General features: G+C 41.2%; 1 protein-coding gene across 6 annotated transcripts in view; it reads left to right on the plus strand.

Moving 5' to 3' along the window:
- Positions 1 to 15149, plus strand: part of ENOX1 (ecto-NOX disulfide-thiol exchanger 1) — a 320291-nt gene that overhangs the window by 50631 nt on the left and 254511 nt on the right. Inside the window, exon 1 of one of the 6 annotated variants that reach the window (XM_060080026.1) lies at positions 7547 to 7614. The exons of the other annotated variants lie outside the window; for them this stretch is intronic. Within the exon in view, the coding sequence (XP_059936009.1) occupies positions 7599 to 7614 (16 nt within the window). The 5' untranslated portion in view covers positions 7547 to 7598. Of the gene's footprint in view, positions 1 to 7546; positions 7615 to 15149 lie in introns of those variants that run through there. 6 annotated transcript variants of the gene reach the window in all.

Genomic DNA, 15149 nt, shown 5'->3' on the forward strand with positions numbered 1-15149 from the left:
TCCATTTGTCTTTCTCAAGATGGCTTTGACTATTTGGGGTCTTTTGTGGTTCCATACAAACTGTGAAATTTTTTGTTCTAGTTATGTGAATAATGGCATTGTTAGTTTTATAGGGATTGCCCTGAATCTGTAGATTGCTTTGGGTAGTATTGTCATTTTCACAATGTTGATTCATCTAATCCAAGAACACGATATATCTCTCCATCTGTTTATATCATCTTTAATTTCTTTCATCAGTGTCTTATAGTTTTCTGCATACAGGTCTTTTGTCTCCTTAGGTGGGTTTATTCCCAGGTATTTTATTCGGGTTGTTGCAGTGGTAAATGGGAGTGTTTCCTTAATGTCTCCTTCAAATTTTTCATCAATAGTGTATAGAAATGCAAGAGATTTCTGTGCATTAACTTTGTATCCTGCTACTTTACTAGATTCATTGATTAGCTCTAGTAGTTTTCTGGTAGCATCTTTAGGATTCTCTATGTATAATATCGTGTCATCTGCAAATAGTAACAGTTTTACTTCTTCTTTTCCGATTTGTATTCCTTTTATTTCTTTTTCTTCTCTGCTTGCTGTGGCTAAAACTTCCAAAACTATGTGGAATAATAACAGTGAGAGTGTCTTGTCTTGTTCTTGTCTTGTTCCTGATCCTACTGGAAATGGTTTCAGTTTTTCACCATTGAGAACGATGTTGGCTTTGGGTTTGGCATGTATGGCCTTTATTATGTTCAAGTAAGTTCCCTCTATGCCTACTTTCTGCAGGGTTTTTATCATAAATGGGTGTTGAATTTTGTCAAAAGCTTTTTCTGCCTCTATTGAGATGATCATAAGGTGTTTCTCCTTCAATTTGTTAATATAGTGTATCGTACCATATTGATTGATTTGCATATATTGAGTAATCCTTGCATTCCTGGGATAAACCCCACTTGATCATGGTGTATGGTCCTTTTAATGTGCTGTTGGATTCTGTTTGCTAGTATTTTGTTGAGGATTTTTGCATCTATGTTCATCAGTATTATTGGCCTGTAGTTTTCTTTCTTTGTGACATCTGTCTGGTTTTGGTATCAGGATGATGGTGGCCTCATAGAATGAGTTTAGGAGTGTTCCTCCTCTGCTATATTTTCGAAGAGTTTGAGAAGGATGGGTGTTAGTTTTTCTCTAAATGTTTGATGGAATTCACCTGTGAAGCCATCTTGTCCTGGGCTTTTGTTTGTTGAAAGATTTTTAATCACAGTTTCAATTTCAGTGCCTGTGATTGGTCTGTTTATATTTTCTATTTCTTCCTGGTTCACTGTCGGAAGGTTGTGCTTTTCTATGAATTTGTCCATTCCTTCCAGGTTGTCCATTTTATTGGCATATAGTTGCTTTTAGTAATCTCCTGATCCTTTGTATTTCTGCCGTGTCAGTTGTTACTTCTCCTTTTTCATTTCTAATTCTATTGATTTGAGTCTTCTCCATTTTTTTCTTGATGAGTCTGGCTAATGGTTTCCCAATTTTGTTTATCTTCTCAAAGAACCAGGTTTTAGTTTTATTGATCTCTGCTATCATTTCTTTCATTTCTGTTTCATTTATTTCTGATCTGATCTTTATGATTTCTGTCTTTCTGCTAACTTTAGGGGGTTTTTGTTCTTCTTTCTCTAATTGCTTTAGGTGTAATGTTAGGTTGTTTATTTGAGAGTTTTCTGGTTTCTTGAGGTAGGATTGCATTGCTATAAACTTCCCTCTTAGAACTGCTTTTGCTGCATCCCATAGATTTTGGGTCTTCGTGTTTTCATTGTCATTTGTTTCTAGGTATTTTTGCATTTCCTCTTTGATTTCTTCAGTGATCTCTTGGTTGTTTAGTAGTGTATTGTTTATCTTCTGTGTGTTTGTAGTTTTTACAGATTTTTTCCTGTAATTGATAGCTAGTCTCATAGTGTTGTGGTTGGAAAGATACTTGATACGATTTCAATTTTCTTAAACTTACCAAGGCTTGACTTGTGACCCAAGATGTGATCTGTCCTGGAGAATGTTCCATGAGCAGTTGAGAAGAAAGTGTATTCTGTTGTTTTTGATGGAATGTCCTATAAATATCAATTAAGTCCATTTTGTTTAATATATCATTTAAAGCTTGTGTTTCCTTATTTATTTTCATTTTGGATGATCTGTCCATTGGTGAAAGGGGTTGTTAAGTACCCTACTATTACTGTGTTACTGTTGATTTCCCCTTCTATGGCTGTTAGCATTTGCCTTATGTATTGAGGTGCTCCTATGTGGGGTGCCTAAATATTTACAACTGTTATATCTTCCTCTTGGATTGATCCCTTGGTCATTACATAGTGTCCTTGTTTGTTTCTTGTAATAGTCTTTAATTTAAAGTCTATTATGTCTGATATGAGCATTGCTACTCCAGCTTTCTTTTGATTTTCATTTGCATGGAATATCTTTTTCCATCCCCTCACTTTCAGTCTGTATGTGTCTCTAGTTCTGAAGTGGGTTTCTTATAGAAGCATATATATGGGGCTTGTTTTTGTATCCATTCAGCCAGTCTATGTATTTTGGTTGGAGCATTTAATCCATTTACATTTAAGGTAGTTATCGGTATGTATATTCCTATTACCATCTTCCTAATTGTTTTGGGTTTGTTTTTGTGGGTCTTTTCCTTCCCTTGTGCTTCCTGCGTAGAGAAGTTCCTTTAGCATTTGTTGTAAAGCTGGTTTGGTGGTGCTGAATGCTCTTAGCTTTTGCTTGGCTGTAAAGGTTTTAATTTTGCCATCAATTCTGAATGAGAATGTTGCTGGGTAGAGTAATCTTGGTTGTAGGTTTTTCCCTTTCATCCCTTTAAATATGTCCTTCCAGTCCCTTCTGGCTTGCAGAGTTTCTGCTGAAAGATCAGCTGTTAACCTTGTGGGGCTTCCTTTGTATGTTATTTGTTGTTTTTCCCTTGCTCCTTTTAATATTTTTTATTTGTATTTTATTTTTGATAGTTTGATTAATATGTGTCTTGGCATGTTTCTCCTTTGATTTACCCTGTATGGGACTCTCTTCACTTTCTGGACTTGATTGACTATTTCCTCTCCCATATTAGGGAAGTTTTCAACTATAATCTTTTCAAATATTTTCTCAGTCCCTTTCTTCTTCTTTTCTTCTTCTGGGACCCCTATAGTTCGAATGTTGGTGCGTTTAATGTTGTCCCAGAGGTCTCTGAGACTGTCCTCAATTCTTTTCTTTCTTTTTTCTTTATTCTGCCCTGCGGTAGTTATTTCCACTATTTTATCTTCCATGTCATGTATCCATTTTTCTGCCTCAGCTATTCTGCTATTGATTCCTTCTAGAGAATTTTTCATTTCATTTATTTTGCTGTTCATCATTGTTTGTTTGCTCTTTACTTCTTCTAGGTCCTTGTTAAACTTTTCTTGTATTTTGTCCATTCTATTTCCAAGATTTTTGATCATCTTTACTATCATGACTTTGAATTCTTTTTCAGGTAGACTGCCTATTTCCTCTTCATTTGTTTAGTCTCATGTGTTTTTACCTTGCTCCTTCATCTGCTGTGTATTTCTCTGTCTTCTCATTTTGCTTAACTTACTGTGTTTGTGATCTCCTTTTCCAGGCTGCAGGTTCGTAGTTCCCATTGTTTTTGGTGTCTGCCCCCAGTGGGTAAGGTTGGTTCAGTGGGTTTTGTAGGCTTCCTGGTGGAGGGGACTGGTGTCTATGTTCTGGTGGATGAGGCTGGATCTTGTCTTTCTGGTGGGCAGGACTGCGTCCGGTGGTGTGTTTTGGGGTGTCTGTTAACTTATTATAAATTTAGGCAGTCTGTCTTCTAATGGGTGGGGTTGTGTTCTTGTCTTGCTGGTTGTTTGGCATAGAGTGTCCATCACTGTAGTTTGCTGGTCGTTGAGTGGAGCTGAGTGTTAGCATTGAGATGGAGATCTCTGGGAGAGCTTTTGCCATTTGATATTACGTGGGGTCGGGAGGTCTCTGGTAGACCAGTGTCCTTAACTCGGCTCTCCCACCTCAGAGGCTCAGGCCTGATACCCATCCGAAGCACCAAGACCCTGTCAGCCACATGGCTTTGGCTAGAGGGTTTGGTATGAGGCTGTATGGCCTGGAAGTTCTGCAGCCATTGTTTCATGATGAGGTGTGTCATTCTCCTCCCAGGCATCATCTCTGCTCCCAAACCATGCCATTACTCTGTCAGTTGTGACATTTTTGAAGAGTACTGCTTAGATGTCTTGATTTGGGTTTGTCTGATGTTCTCTTACAACTAAATTGAGGTTATACAATTTTGGCAAAGATACCACAGAGGCGATACACACTTCTCAGTGTATCATATCAAAGGCCACATGCTGTCAATATAATCCTATCACTGGTCTTAATGTCCTTTTGATAACATCAGTTGAAACAATATTATTTTCCCCTTAGTAAATGAAATTATATCATTAATTAGAACATAGTATTCTATCATTCCAATGATTGAAGTTTAAATTTTCCATTTTAATAAAAATATGCTTTTATAAATATAATATACATTTTCACCTGGATTAACATGATTCTTCAATGAATTTTTTAATTGTAGTTAACACTTCTTACAGTATTCCAGTTTTAGGCATACATCTAAGGTAACTCTGATTTTTTATTTCCTGATCTATACAGTGGTTGTGAGAATCGGATGAGAATTTAAACGTGAAAGTGGTAGCATATAGTTGGTGCCTGGCAAATTTTAGGAAAAGTAGAATTCTGGTTTTGATAATTTTTTTATGTAAAAAAAAAATCACATTACCTCTCAAGGTAGTAAAATGTTTAAAAAAGTCACGAGGGGCTTCCCTGGTGGCACAGTGGTTGGGAGTCCGCCTGCCGATGCAGGGGACACGGGTTCGTGCCCCAGTCCGGGAAGATCCCACATGCCGCGGAGCAGCTGGGCCCGTGAGCCATGGCCACTGAGCCTGCACGTCTGGAGCCTGTGCTCCACAGCGGGAGAGGCCACAACAGTGAGATGCCCGCGTACCGCCAAAAAAAAAAAAAAAAGTCATGAGTTAGTTAAATATCATAGTAACTATTGTCGGCAGTTACTACTGTTCAAACATATAGGAGCACATTGATCAAAATTAGTATAGAGATTTTTTACGTTTCTGGCTCTTGAAGTTAGCCTGTTTCTACTTCTTTAATTGCTCTGCTAGTATGAACTTCAGGATTTTTCCCATTGTTCTGTACCTAATTGTTAGACCTGGTAATTAACACATAAATGATATGAAAGCCCCAGATTCATCAGACTTTGAGGGTATAACTTTTTAGATCTAGATAAGGAACAGGACCAGGGCTTAAATTATATTTCCTAGGTTAAACACCTGTCCCTATTTCACCCTTTTATTTATTCCGTATTTTAAAATTTGACTTATTTTGTTTAAGGAGGTATCCTATAGAACATCAAAGTTTTTGGAACTAAAGTGTTTTCTCATGGTAGAAAATCTAAAAATATCTTGTCTGCAGCGGTTTGTGATTTTAATACTTCTGAAACTGTTTCCTCTGTCTATAATACCCTCCTGACAGATCTGTAGGCATATTGAAAGTGTTGCAGTGTGGCCTAAACATTTCATGAGAAAAGTCTGGCTCATTGCTCATTTATTCACTGAGCACCTGTGTTTTGCTAGGTAGGTGCTGGACACACAATCGTGAGCAAAAGAAACAGAATGCCTGCCTGTATGGAACTTCAGTCTAGTAGAAGAGACAGACATTGAGAGGGAAACAAATGGAGAAAAATATGTATTAACAAATACACAAAATGTTATGAAGTTAAAGAACAGGTTGCCATAAGAGGGGATGGTCATTAATCATGGAAGAAATATAAGAAAAGATTCTGCAAGTCAGGCCAACAACCACTTAGCCGGTGCTCTCTCTGCAAGGGTCAAAGCCAGGGATTCTGTAACAGCACGTTCATGAACCCTTGAAATTGGAAGATCTGAAAGGGCATCTTGTAGACTTGCCAGCCGACACTATACTGTTGAGTATAGAAGGTCAACCAGCTGCTGCTTTCAAAAACTGAAGGAAGCCTTCTCTCCCTCCCTTTCTTCTTTTAATTAATGAATCTGTTATTTATCCACTCAGTGCTCCCGTGGCTGTCAAATTTTGGTGCACATCAGAATCTCTTTTGGAGCTGTTTTTTAAAATGCCTGGACCTCACATCAGATCTACTGAGGGTTTGTTTAAAAATCTGAGGGTGGAAACCAGCATAGGCATTTGTAAAAACCTCCTCAGGTGACTCTGGTGTCCGTCAAAGGCTGAGAACCATGGTGTGCCAGGCACAGAGGCTAGTTCTGTGGCTACTGAGAGAAGCACGTGTCTGCCTAGGGACAAACATGGCTTTGTATACTATATAAGTTCAGCAGTGGAAGCATTTGACTGCTCTGTGGAGAACTCACATTGTCCTCCTTTTGAACTAAACCTTCTTGTACCGTCATCTGTGTTTTCTGACTGCTCCTCCAGTCCTATCTCTCTGTCTCCAAAAGTTTCTCTCAGTCTATTCCCTCTCTCCATCTCCACTGCCACTGCCCCATTTTGCCTGGGCTCCAGGAATTACTTTAGAATTCCCCTCCCCCAAGCTTCTCTCCCTGTGGGCTGACCCTCAGTTTACTCTGAGAAGGTTTCTAAATTACAAATTTGATCCTATCGCTCCCACTTTAAAACACTGTTTGGTCTTCATTGCCTGTGGAGATCAAAGTCCCTAGCTTGGCCCGCGCCTATGTTTTCAGCATCATTCCCCACCATTTCACCATTTGCCCCACAAACTCCAGGCGATTAAAAACACTCATTTCTATACCACACCATGCACTTTTCAGCTAAGCATCTTTGCTCATAATGTTGTCAATGCCTGAAACACTTCTTATTCCAGTTTTCACCTTCATTCGTCCTTCAAGAAAATCTAAAATCACTTCCACTGGCAGAGTTGATTGAGTCTTCCTCTCTGTTCTTTATATTAACCTGTGTTTTAATGAATGTACCCCTTTGTCTATGTGCATACCTATATACTGACCTACCTATCTGGGCCAGCCCTCTTTGGAGTGAGTTTTTGTTTGCCTAGAACTTAAAGTGCTGCTACAGACAGTAGGAGTTAACTAAATATTCACTGAGTGAGTAGGAAAAAGAGTGAATGAACCTGAAGCTAGTTTGCTGTATCCCCTCCCACTGGTCCTAATTCCATTTTTTTTGGGGGGGGTGTATTACTTAACTAACCTAGTCCATCATATATGTCTGCTTTTCTCCTAATATATGAAGATTACTCTCACCCTTTGTCTTTTTCCCCTAGTCACACACCTAGTAAGTTGTCATTTTAAAACTGACACCAACTCCTTGGGATTCCAGTAGTCATTATGGGTAGTTTCAGAGTTGCACTAAGTTCTCAAAGTCAAATGACCTCATCCTGATAAACTTGCTACAAACTCAGATTTTCAAGAGAGTAAAGTGGGTAGTGTTTAACCTAGTATCATATTACATTGGTTTCAGGATTGAGCTGCTGATTTCATAAATTCAAATGCATTTTAACAATCCTGCATTTTCACTCCCCTCCATTATAGGCCATTACAAGATGTTGTTATCTGTTAAACTTCTGATCTCTCCATCACATCTGAATGAAAGCCTTGCCAGGTAGAGTATGTTTGGTTGTAGGTTTTCCCCTTTCATTGCTTTCAGTATATGGTGCCACTCCCTTCTGGCCTGCAGAATTTCCGCTGAAGAATCAGCTGACAGCCTTATGGGTGTTCCCTTGTATGTAACTTGTTGCTCTTCTTTTGATGCTTTTAATATTATCTCCTTATCTTTAACTTTTGCCGTTTTAATTACATGTCTTCGTCTGGTCCTCTTTGGGTTGATCGTGTCTGGGACTCTGTGCTTCCTGGACCTGGATGTCTGTTTCCTTTCCTAGGTTAGGGAAGTTTTCAGATATTATGTCTCCAAATATGTTCTCTGCCCCTTTTTCTTTCTCTTCTCCTTCTGGGACCCCTATAATATGAATGTTAGTACACTTGATGTTACCCCAAAGGCCTCTTCAACTGCCCTGCTTTATTTTTATTCTTTTTTCTGTTGAGAGTCAGTGATCTCCACTACTCTGCCTTCTGGCTTGCTGATCCATTCCTCTGTGTCTTCTAATCTCCTGTTGATTCCTTCTAGTGTACTTTTTATTTCAGTTTTTATATTCTTCATTTCTGTTTGGTTCTTCTTTATATTTTTTCACTCTTTGTTAAAAGCTTCTAACGTCTGACTCTGTCCGTCCCACCTTCTCCCGAGTTCTTTGAGCATCTTTACAATCATTACCTTGAACTCTTTATCGGGTAGATTGCTCATCTTCACTCAGTTCTTCTGGGGTTTTCTCTTGTTCTCTCGTTTGGAACATATTCCTCTGTCACCTCATTTTACCTGATGTACTGGTTTTATTTCTATGTGTTTGTAAGGTTAGTTATATCTCCCAACCTTGGAGAAGTGGCCTTTGGTAGGAGACGTCCTAGGCATCCTGGCAGTGCACTTCCTGCTGGTCACCAGAGCTGTCTATGGGCTTCAGGGGTGCCCCTGAAGTGGGCTTCATGGGTCCTTCTCTTGTGGTGGGCTGACTACCATGGGCAGTCTGGCAGGCTGGCTTCCCAGCCCTGTTGGTTGCCAGGCCCTGCCTTGTGTGGAGGCTGCTAGCCCACTGGTGGGCAGAGCTAGGTTCTAGGGTGGGTAGTTCTGGGACCAAGGGTCCCAGGTCTAGTATCAGCCTGCTGGTGGGTGGGATCAGTTTCTGAGACAGCTGGCTGCAGCGTCTGCGTGTCCCACAGTTGGTGTTGATCTGTTAGTGAGGGGGGTTGGGTCTTGGGGTGGCTGGATGAGGGGTCCAAGGTGTCTCAGAACTGACGTCGGCCTGCTGGTGGGCGGGGCTGGGGCGTAGGGGTTCCTGGGGCTGGCGCCTGCCCACTAGGGACTGAGGCTGGTCCCTGGGCTATTGCTGGCCCACTGGTGAGTGGAGCTGGGTCTCGGGATCTTTGACTGCAGGTTGCTGGTGTTCCTGGGGCGAGTGCCCAAGTGGGTAGCACCAGGTCCTGAGCGCTCTGGCAGATAAGGCCAGGTCCTGTGGTAGCTTTGGCCTCAGGGGATCTTTAGGCAGCGTGTCTGCTGGTGGACGGAGCTGTGTCCCTTCCCAGCTGCTGCGTGGCCTGAGGCATCCTAGTATTGGTGCCTACAGGCTATTGGGTGGGGGCAGGGCTGGATCCTGAGGCTAAGATGGTAGAGGGAGGATTCCAAAATGGTACTTGCCAGCATCAGGGTCCTCATGGTGGAGCGAGCTCCCAGAAATGGCTGCTACCAGTGTCTGGATCCACAGGATGAGTTCCAGTTGCCTTTTGCCTCTCTGGGAGGCTCTCCAAGATCAACAGGTGGGTCTGGCCGGAGTGTCTATTTCCCACAGACCTCTGGCTCTCCCCAAAGTAAGCCCTGCTAGCCTTTCAAAGCCAAACATTCTGGGGGCTTATCCTCCTGGTGCAGACCCCCTGGGCTGGAGAACAGAATGTGGGACTCGGACCCGCTGGGGAGAACCTCTGCAGTTGTAATTATCCTCCAGTTTGTGGGATATGGGTCTTGCCTTTGCTGCATCTCTGCTCCCCCTACCTGCCTTGTGGTTCCTCCCGTACATCTTCGGTTGTAGAAGGTCTCTTCTGGCCTTTCTCATCAATTGTTGCTCTGTAACTAGTTGTAATGTTGGTGTGCTGGTGAGAAGAGGTGAGCTCGGGTCTTCCTACTCCTCCATCTTGGCCACTGTCTTCCCAGTATTGAGTCTCACACTTGCTTCTTTTTTTTTTTAACTTTTTATTTTATATCGGAGCATAGTTGATTAACAGTGTTGTGTTAGTTTCAGGTGTACAGCAAAGTGATTCAGTTATACATATACTTGTATCTATTCTTTTTCAAATTCTTTTCCCAGTTAAGTTGTTACAGAATACTGAGCAGACTTCCCAGTACTATATAGTAGGTCCTTGACTGTTATCCATTTTAGATATAACAGTGTGTACATGTCAATCTCAAACACCCTAACTATCCCTCCCCCTGACCTTCGCCCCTGGTAACCATAAGTTCACTCTCTAAGTCTATGAGTCTATTTCTGCTTTGTAAATAAGTTCTCTTGTATTATATATATATATATATATATATTTTAGATTCCTTATATAAGTGATATCATACGATATTTCTCTTTCTCTGTCTGATGTACTTCACTCAGTATGACAATCTCTAGGTCAATCCATGTTGCTGCAAATGGCATTATTTCATTCTTTTTAATGGCTGAGTAATATTCCAGTGTGTGTGTGTGTGTGTGTGTGTGTGTGTGTGTGTGTGTGTGTGTATCACATCTTCTTTATGCATTCATCTGTCAATGGACATTTAGTTTGCTTCCATGTCTTAGCTATTGTAAACAGCGCTGCAATAAACATTGGGGTGCATGCGTCGTTTTGGGCCATGTTTTTCTCTGGGTATAAGCCCAGGAGTGGGATTGCAGGATTATATTGAGAATATCTGAGGCTCACCTAATGCCTTTCCTCTCCCCTCTCCCACCACCACCTCAGGCTGTCATTCCGTGCTTGCATTGTTTATTATAACTTCCCAATTTATGAATTATTTTGCTTGCACGTGTGGATTATTTTGCTCGCAGAAGGAAACTCACAAAAGGGGAACTGAACAATTCTGTGGTCTTTGTTGTTTATTATTAATGACCTTCCCCCAAAATATTTCGATTGTTCCTTGTTCCTCCTCTTCAGATATTTTGAACATATTCTGTGTCCTACCTTTGGTTGTTTTTCAAAATGTTCAATCCCAGTCCTTCTGGATTTAGGCCTCTCCAGTGTTCTCCTAAGGAATCTTCTGACACTTTTATGATTGTCTCTACTTTGTGTCATTGCTTCCATTTATTTCTCATCCTTGTAGAATCAGAATTCATCAGAGTTCTTGTAAAGACATGGTGAATTCTATAATGGCATCCCCTTTTCTTTCACTAGGATTAGGACTATATAGTTATGTGATCAAAATCTTATTTTTCAGAATCTCTTTTAAATTAGAGCTGACATCTCTGCGTTCATATTATACTTATCTTTTTGCTGGTGTTTTAAAATGTTTTTCCTAAGTCAATGGTGTGGATCTGATTAGAATTAATGTTCTCTATCCTCACTAATATGGAATCCAGGCTGGTATAGTAACTTTCTTCTAAGAGTCCAGTCATCTTCATGTTGTTATTGACTTTTTTTGCAGCTCGTCAATATTAAGGCTATTATATAGTTCTTTCCTGGCCTCAAAGTTTAAGAACAGACTCCTGCCACTCTTAACCTAGTTTAATTAAACCATTGGTAATCTGCTCTCCATGACTTTATTTAAAACTCTCTTAAAATCTATAATATTGTGTGTATTTTTTCGGTCCCTTGGTTAATGAATTCTGAGATTACTCTCTATGCTATAAAAAAATGTGCATTATTGGGCTTCCCTGGTGGCGCAGTGGTTGAGAGTCCACCTGCCGATGCAGGGGACACGGGTTCGTGCCCCGGTCCGGGAAGATCCCACATGCTGCGGAGTGGCTGGGCCCGTGAGCCGTGGCCGCTGAGCCTGTGCATCCGGAGCCTGTGCTCCGCAACGGGAGAGGCCACAACAGTGAGAGGCCTGCATACCGCCAAAAAAAAAAAAAAAAAAAAAAAAGTGCATTATTTTCTTTCTACTAAAATGATCTCTTTTACGCTTTTGAGCAGTAAAACCCTAGTTTCAGTATTTCATGAGTTGGGGAGTAAATGCATGTTTATATTGTCAAGACTTTCCTAATCTTTTCAGTCTATCTTCTATATAAAAAAAAATACCTCACTTTAGTTTTCTAGTTGATAAGCTAGCATCTTTATGTAGGAAAATGTTTTACTTAGGAAGCATGCATTCAAATCCCTTGACATTTTCCTCAAAGCAACATCTTAGAGAATAAAAACTACCCGTGTCATTATATGGATACAGAGACCAATGTAATCTGAATGACTTCACTTCAGTGTACAGTAGTGAAGAGAGAGGCAGCTTTGTGCTTTCAGTGGCCTCTCCCACTCTGATTTCACACATCAGCGTTTACCTTTCCCTTCCTGAGCTGCCTGCTTACTTTCCCTCTCTCTCTCCCTATTGAAGTATTTTTTATCCTTCGGGACTCAGCCTATATTTTTCTTGTCTGCGGTACTTCCCTGGCACCCCAGAAGAAAATAACATCTCTTCTGTCTCCTTACCATGCATTTCTACAATAACTTTTTTTCTTTAATATTACTGATTGTGACATCTAGTGACTGACCTCCTAGGTACTATAGAGACACATCATTCTGTGCTGTGCATGGTTGTAAAGACGGGTTAGTAGGCAGAATTTTTTTTTTCTTAAACACTGGATTTAATATAAAAGCTAAGTTACAAGAGCCTTCAAAATACCAACTGCACATAATATTTTATATGTGTTTAAAAGAGAAATGAAATATATAAATCATATGTGTTTAAAAGAGAAATGAAATGAATAATGTACGAGTGACATTAGTTCATGTTTTGAAGTATGTGAGTCATAATTCTCCCCACACATTTCAAAACACCCAGGCATCATTTTTTAAAAAATTTTTATTCGAGTATAGTTGATTTACAATGTTGTGTTAGTTTCAAGTCTACAGCAAAGTGAATCAGTTATTCATATACATATATCTACTCTTTTTAAGATTCTTTTCCCGTATAGGCCATGACAGAGTACTCAGTAGAGTTCCCTGTGCTATACAGTAGGTCCTTATTAGTTATCTGCTTTATATATAGTAGTGTGTATATGTCAATCCCAGTCTCCCAATCCCTGCCCCACTTTCCCCCTTGGTAACCATAAATTTGTTTTCTACATCTATGACTCTATTTCTGTTTTGTAAATAAGTTCATTTGTACCCACATATAAGCGATATCATATGATATTTGTCTTTCTCTGCCTGACTTACTCAGTATGACAATCCCTAGGTCCATCCATGTTGCTGCAAATGCAGGCTTCATTTTTAAAGGACAGTATTTAACTGAAACTGATGCTGGTTGCAGTGCTCAGTAGCTGGGCAGAGAGGTCAGGGACCAGGAGAATGTCACAGGAGGAGGTGGCTTCCCGTAATCTGTCCTCTCCCAGCTGCTTGTGGCCCTGTCTGTTGGGACTGGGAAGCAGAGGGTACCGTGCATATTGTGCCGCTAAACAGAGAGTCCAGGTGGTCAACTGTGTTCTGTCCAGCAGACCACACTGCCTCTTAACACTTCTTGGCAGTTTCTAACAAGCAGTGCTACTAAGAGTCCTGAGTTGTACATTGTTCCAGGTCTCAGGCTTCCTGACCAGAACAGCACGGCCCATCAGTTTCTAGCTTTAGAATAATAGGAGGGAAAACAAACGGTGTTTCCTGGTGAGATAGCATCCTCATAAGTGACCAGACAAATCCTGCTCATAGGTCGGTCTGCTGTGTGGAAGGTACTGTGCTAAGAGGTTGATCATTCAAATTGCTCTCTGCCTTTACATGCCCGGGAAACTAGTTGGAGAGAAAACACAAACACAGACACACAAAGAAAATAACCATATACACCCACAAAAATCGGGCATGTTAAATGGCCAGAGGGGCATATGGAACACTGGTTGTCAAAATCTATTTGTTCCTCAGTTTGATGGTGGATACCAGCTTAACAATTTTTGCCATGTCTGGATCATCAGAGCATTTATTTAATTTTTTGTTTATATACGACTCAAAAAGTATCTATTTAAGCTTCTTCCTAAGTAATAATAGCTGCAAAATCACATGGTTTTCTTCTAATACATTTTTTTCCTGATACACATTAAGTTGAACTACATGAAGCTGCCGATATTTGGCTTTTTTAAATCCACAAAAACATCCATTTCTCGTAGCTTAAAGTAAACATAACTATTCAAAATTTAAAATGATGGTTTCATGAGTCACATTAAATCCCTGGATATAATACCGGAGGAACATATCACCCTGGAGGAACTCTGGAGCTGGAGGGAGCAAGCCGTTGTTAAGAGTTGATCTTTTAAGGTTTCTCAGAGGAGGGGCGCCAGGATGTGAAGCTGGAAGGAAGGATGCACAGACAAGAGAGGGAAGAGCAGGGATCACAGGGGAGAAGCCGTCCCTGAGGACGGGTAGGGGGCTGAGTGCGCCACCAGTGGGAAAGGAAAGCCGGTGGACCAGAGAGGGCGCTCCGGACTCCTCCGATGTAAATTCTTAATCCTCGCGTTGATTTGACAAACATGTTTTCAAAGCACATGAGCAGGGTTCTATGACCCTTCTGAAGTTTTCTGCAGATTACTCTGTTATGATGATGAATACCTTAATTAAGGTCAGGTAGCATTTCTGTTTGGGAGTATGCAGTTGTCTGCAGGCGGACCACAGTTGGAAAGAGCTGTGTAATGCAAGTGCAGGAGGTGTGAGTTTGCACGCAGACAGCTGCATGGGGTGTGAGGCTCCGTGGCTGTCTCCCCCTTAGAGAGTCAAGCTTCCCAGGCTGTCACGTCCCAGAGAGGGCTCTGCTGCCAAAGGCAGCAACTGCCGGGGTTGAGGTTCCCTTCAGTTCATTCCAGAAGCTCCCCTGGCCATTCCTGCGGACGTCTTTCTATCTTTCTGGCCCGTCCCTACGGTGCTGAAGACTCCAGCCTTGGGCTCTCCTCCTTAGCAGGTGGGTAAGGCGGGTAACACCCGGCAGATTCCCCAGCGCTTACTGGGAGGGTGAATCAAAGGTCAGTTTCCCAGGATCAGTTTCCATGGCTGCCATGCCTGCAGGCCCAGGCTTAGCCCTGCCCGAGGTGTGTTCCAGCAGAGAACATGGAGACATCTGAGCACTGGGCCCTGGAACAGCATGAACTATATTTTCTTGGAATGAAAAGAAAACAACTTTGTGCTCATGTGTTAGAAAAACTCAGAGTGCTTCAGCTGTAGAAACGTGTCCTCATTACTTTTAGAGCTCAGTGTAATTTAGGAAAGTATGGGCAGGACTAATTATTTCCTTATATTTAAAGAGAATAAGTTTGTATCTGTTTTGGCAGTTTATTGGCATTTGGTATCCAGTGTTAACTATTTGTGTCTGTGGCAGAAAGAACCTGGCAGGGCTGCTCCCTTGCATTGATGGTCCCTAGTCCAAAAAAGAGA

This window comes from Mesoplodon densirostris, chromosome 17, assembly GCF_025265405.1.
Source record: "Mesoplodon densirostris isolate mMesDen1 chromosome 17, mMesDen1 primary haplotype, whole genome shotgun sequence".
Lineage (NCBI taxonomy): Eukaryota > Metazoa > Chordata > Mammalia > Artiodactyla > Ziphiidae > Mesoplodon > Mesoplodon densirostris.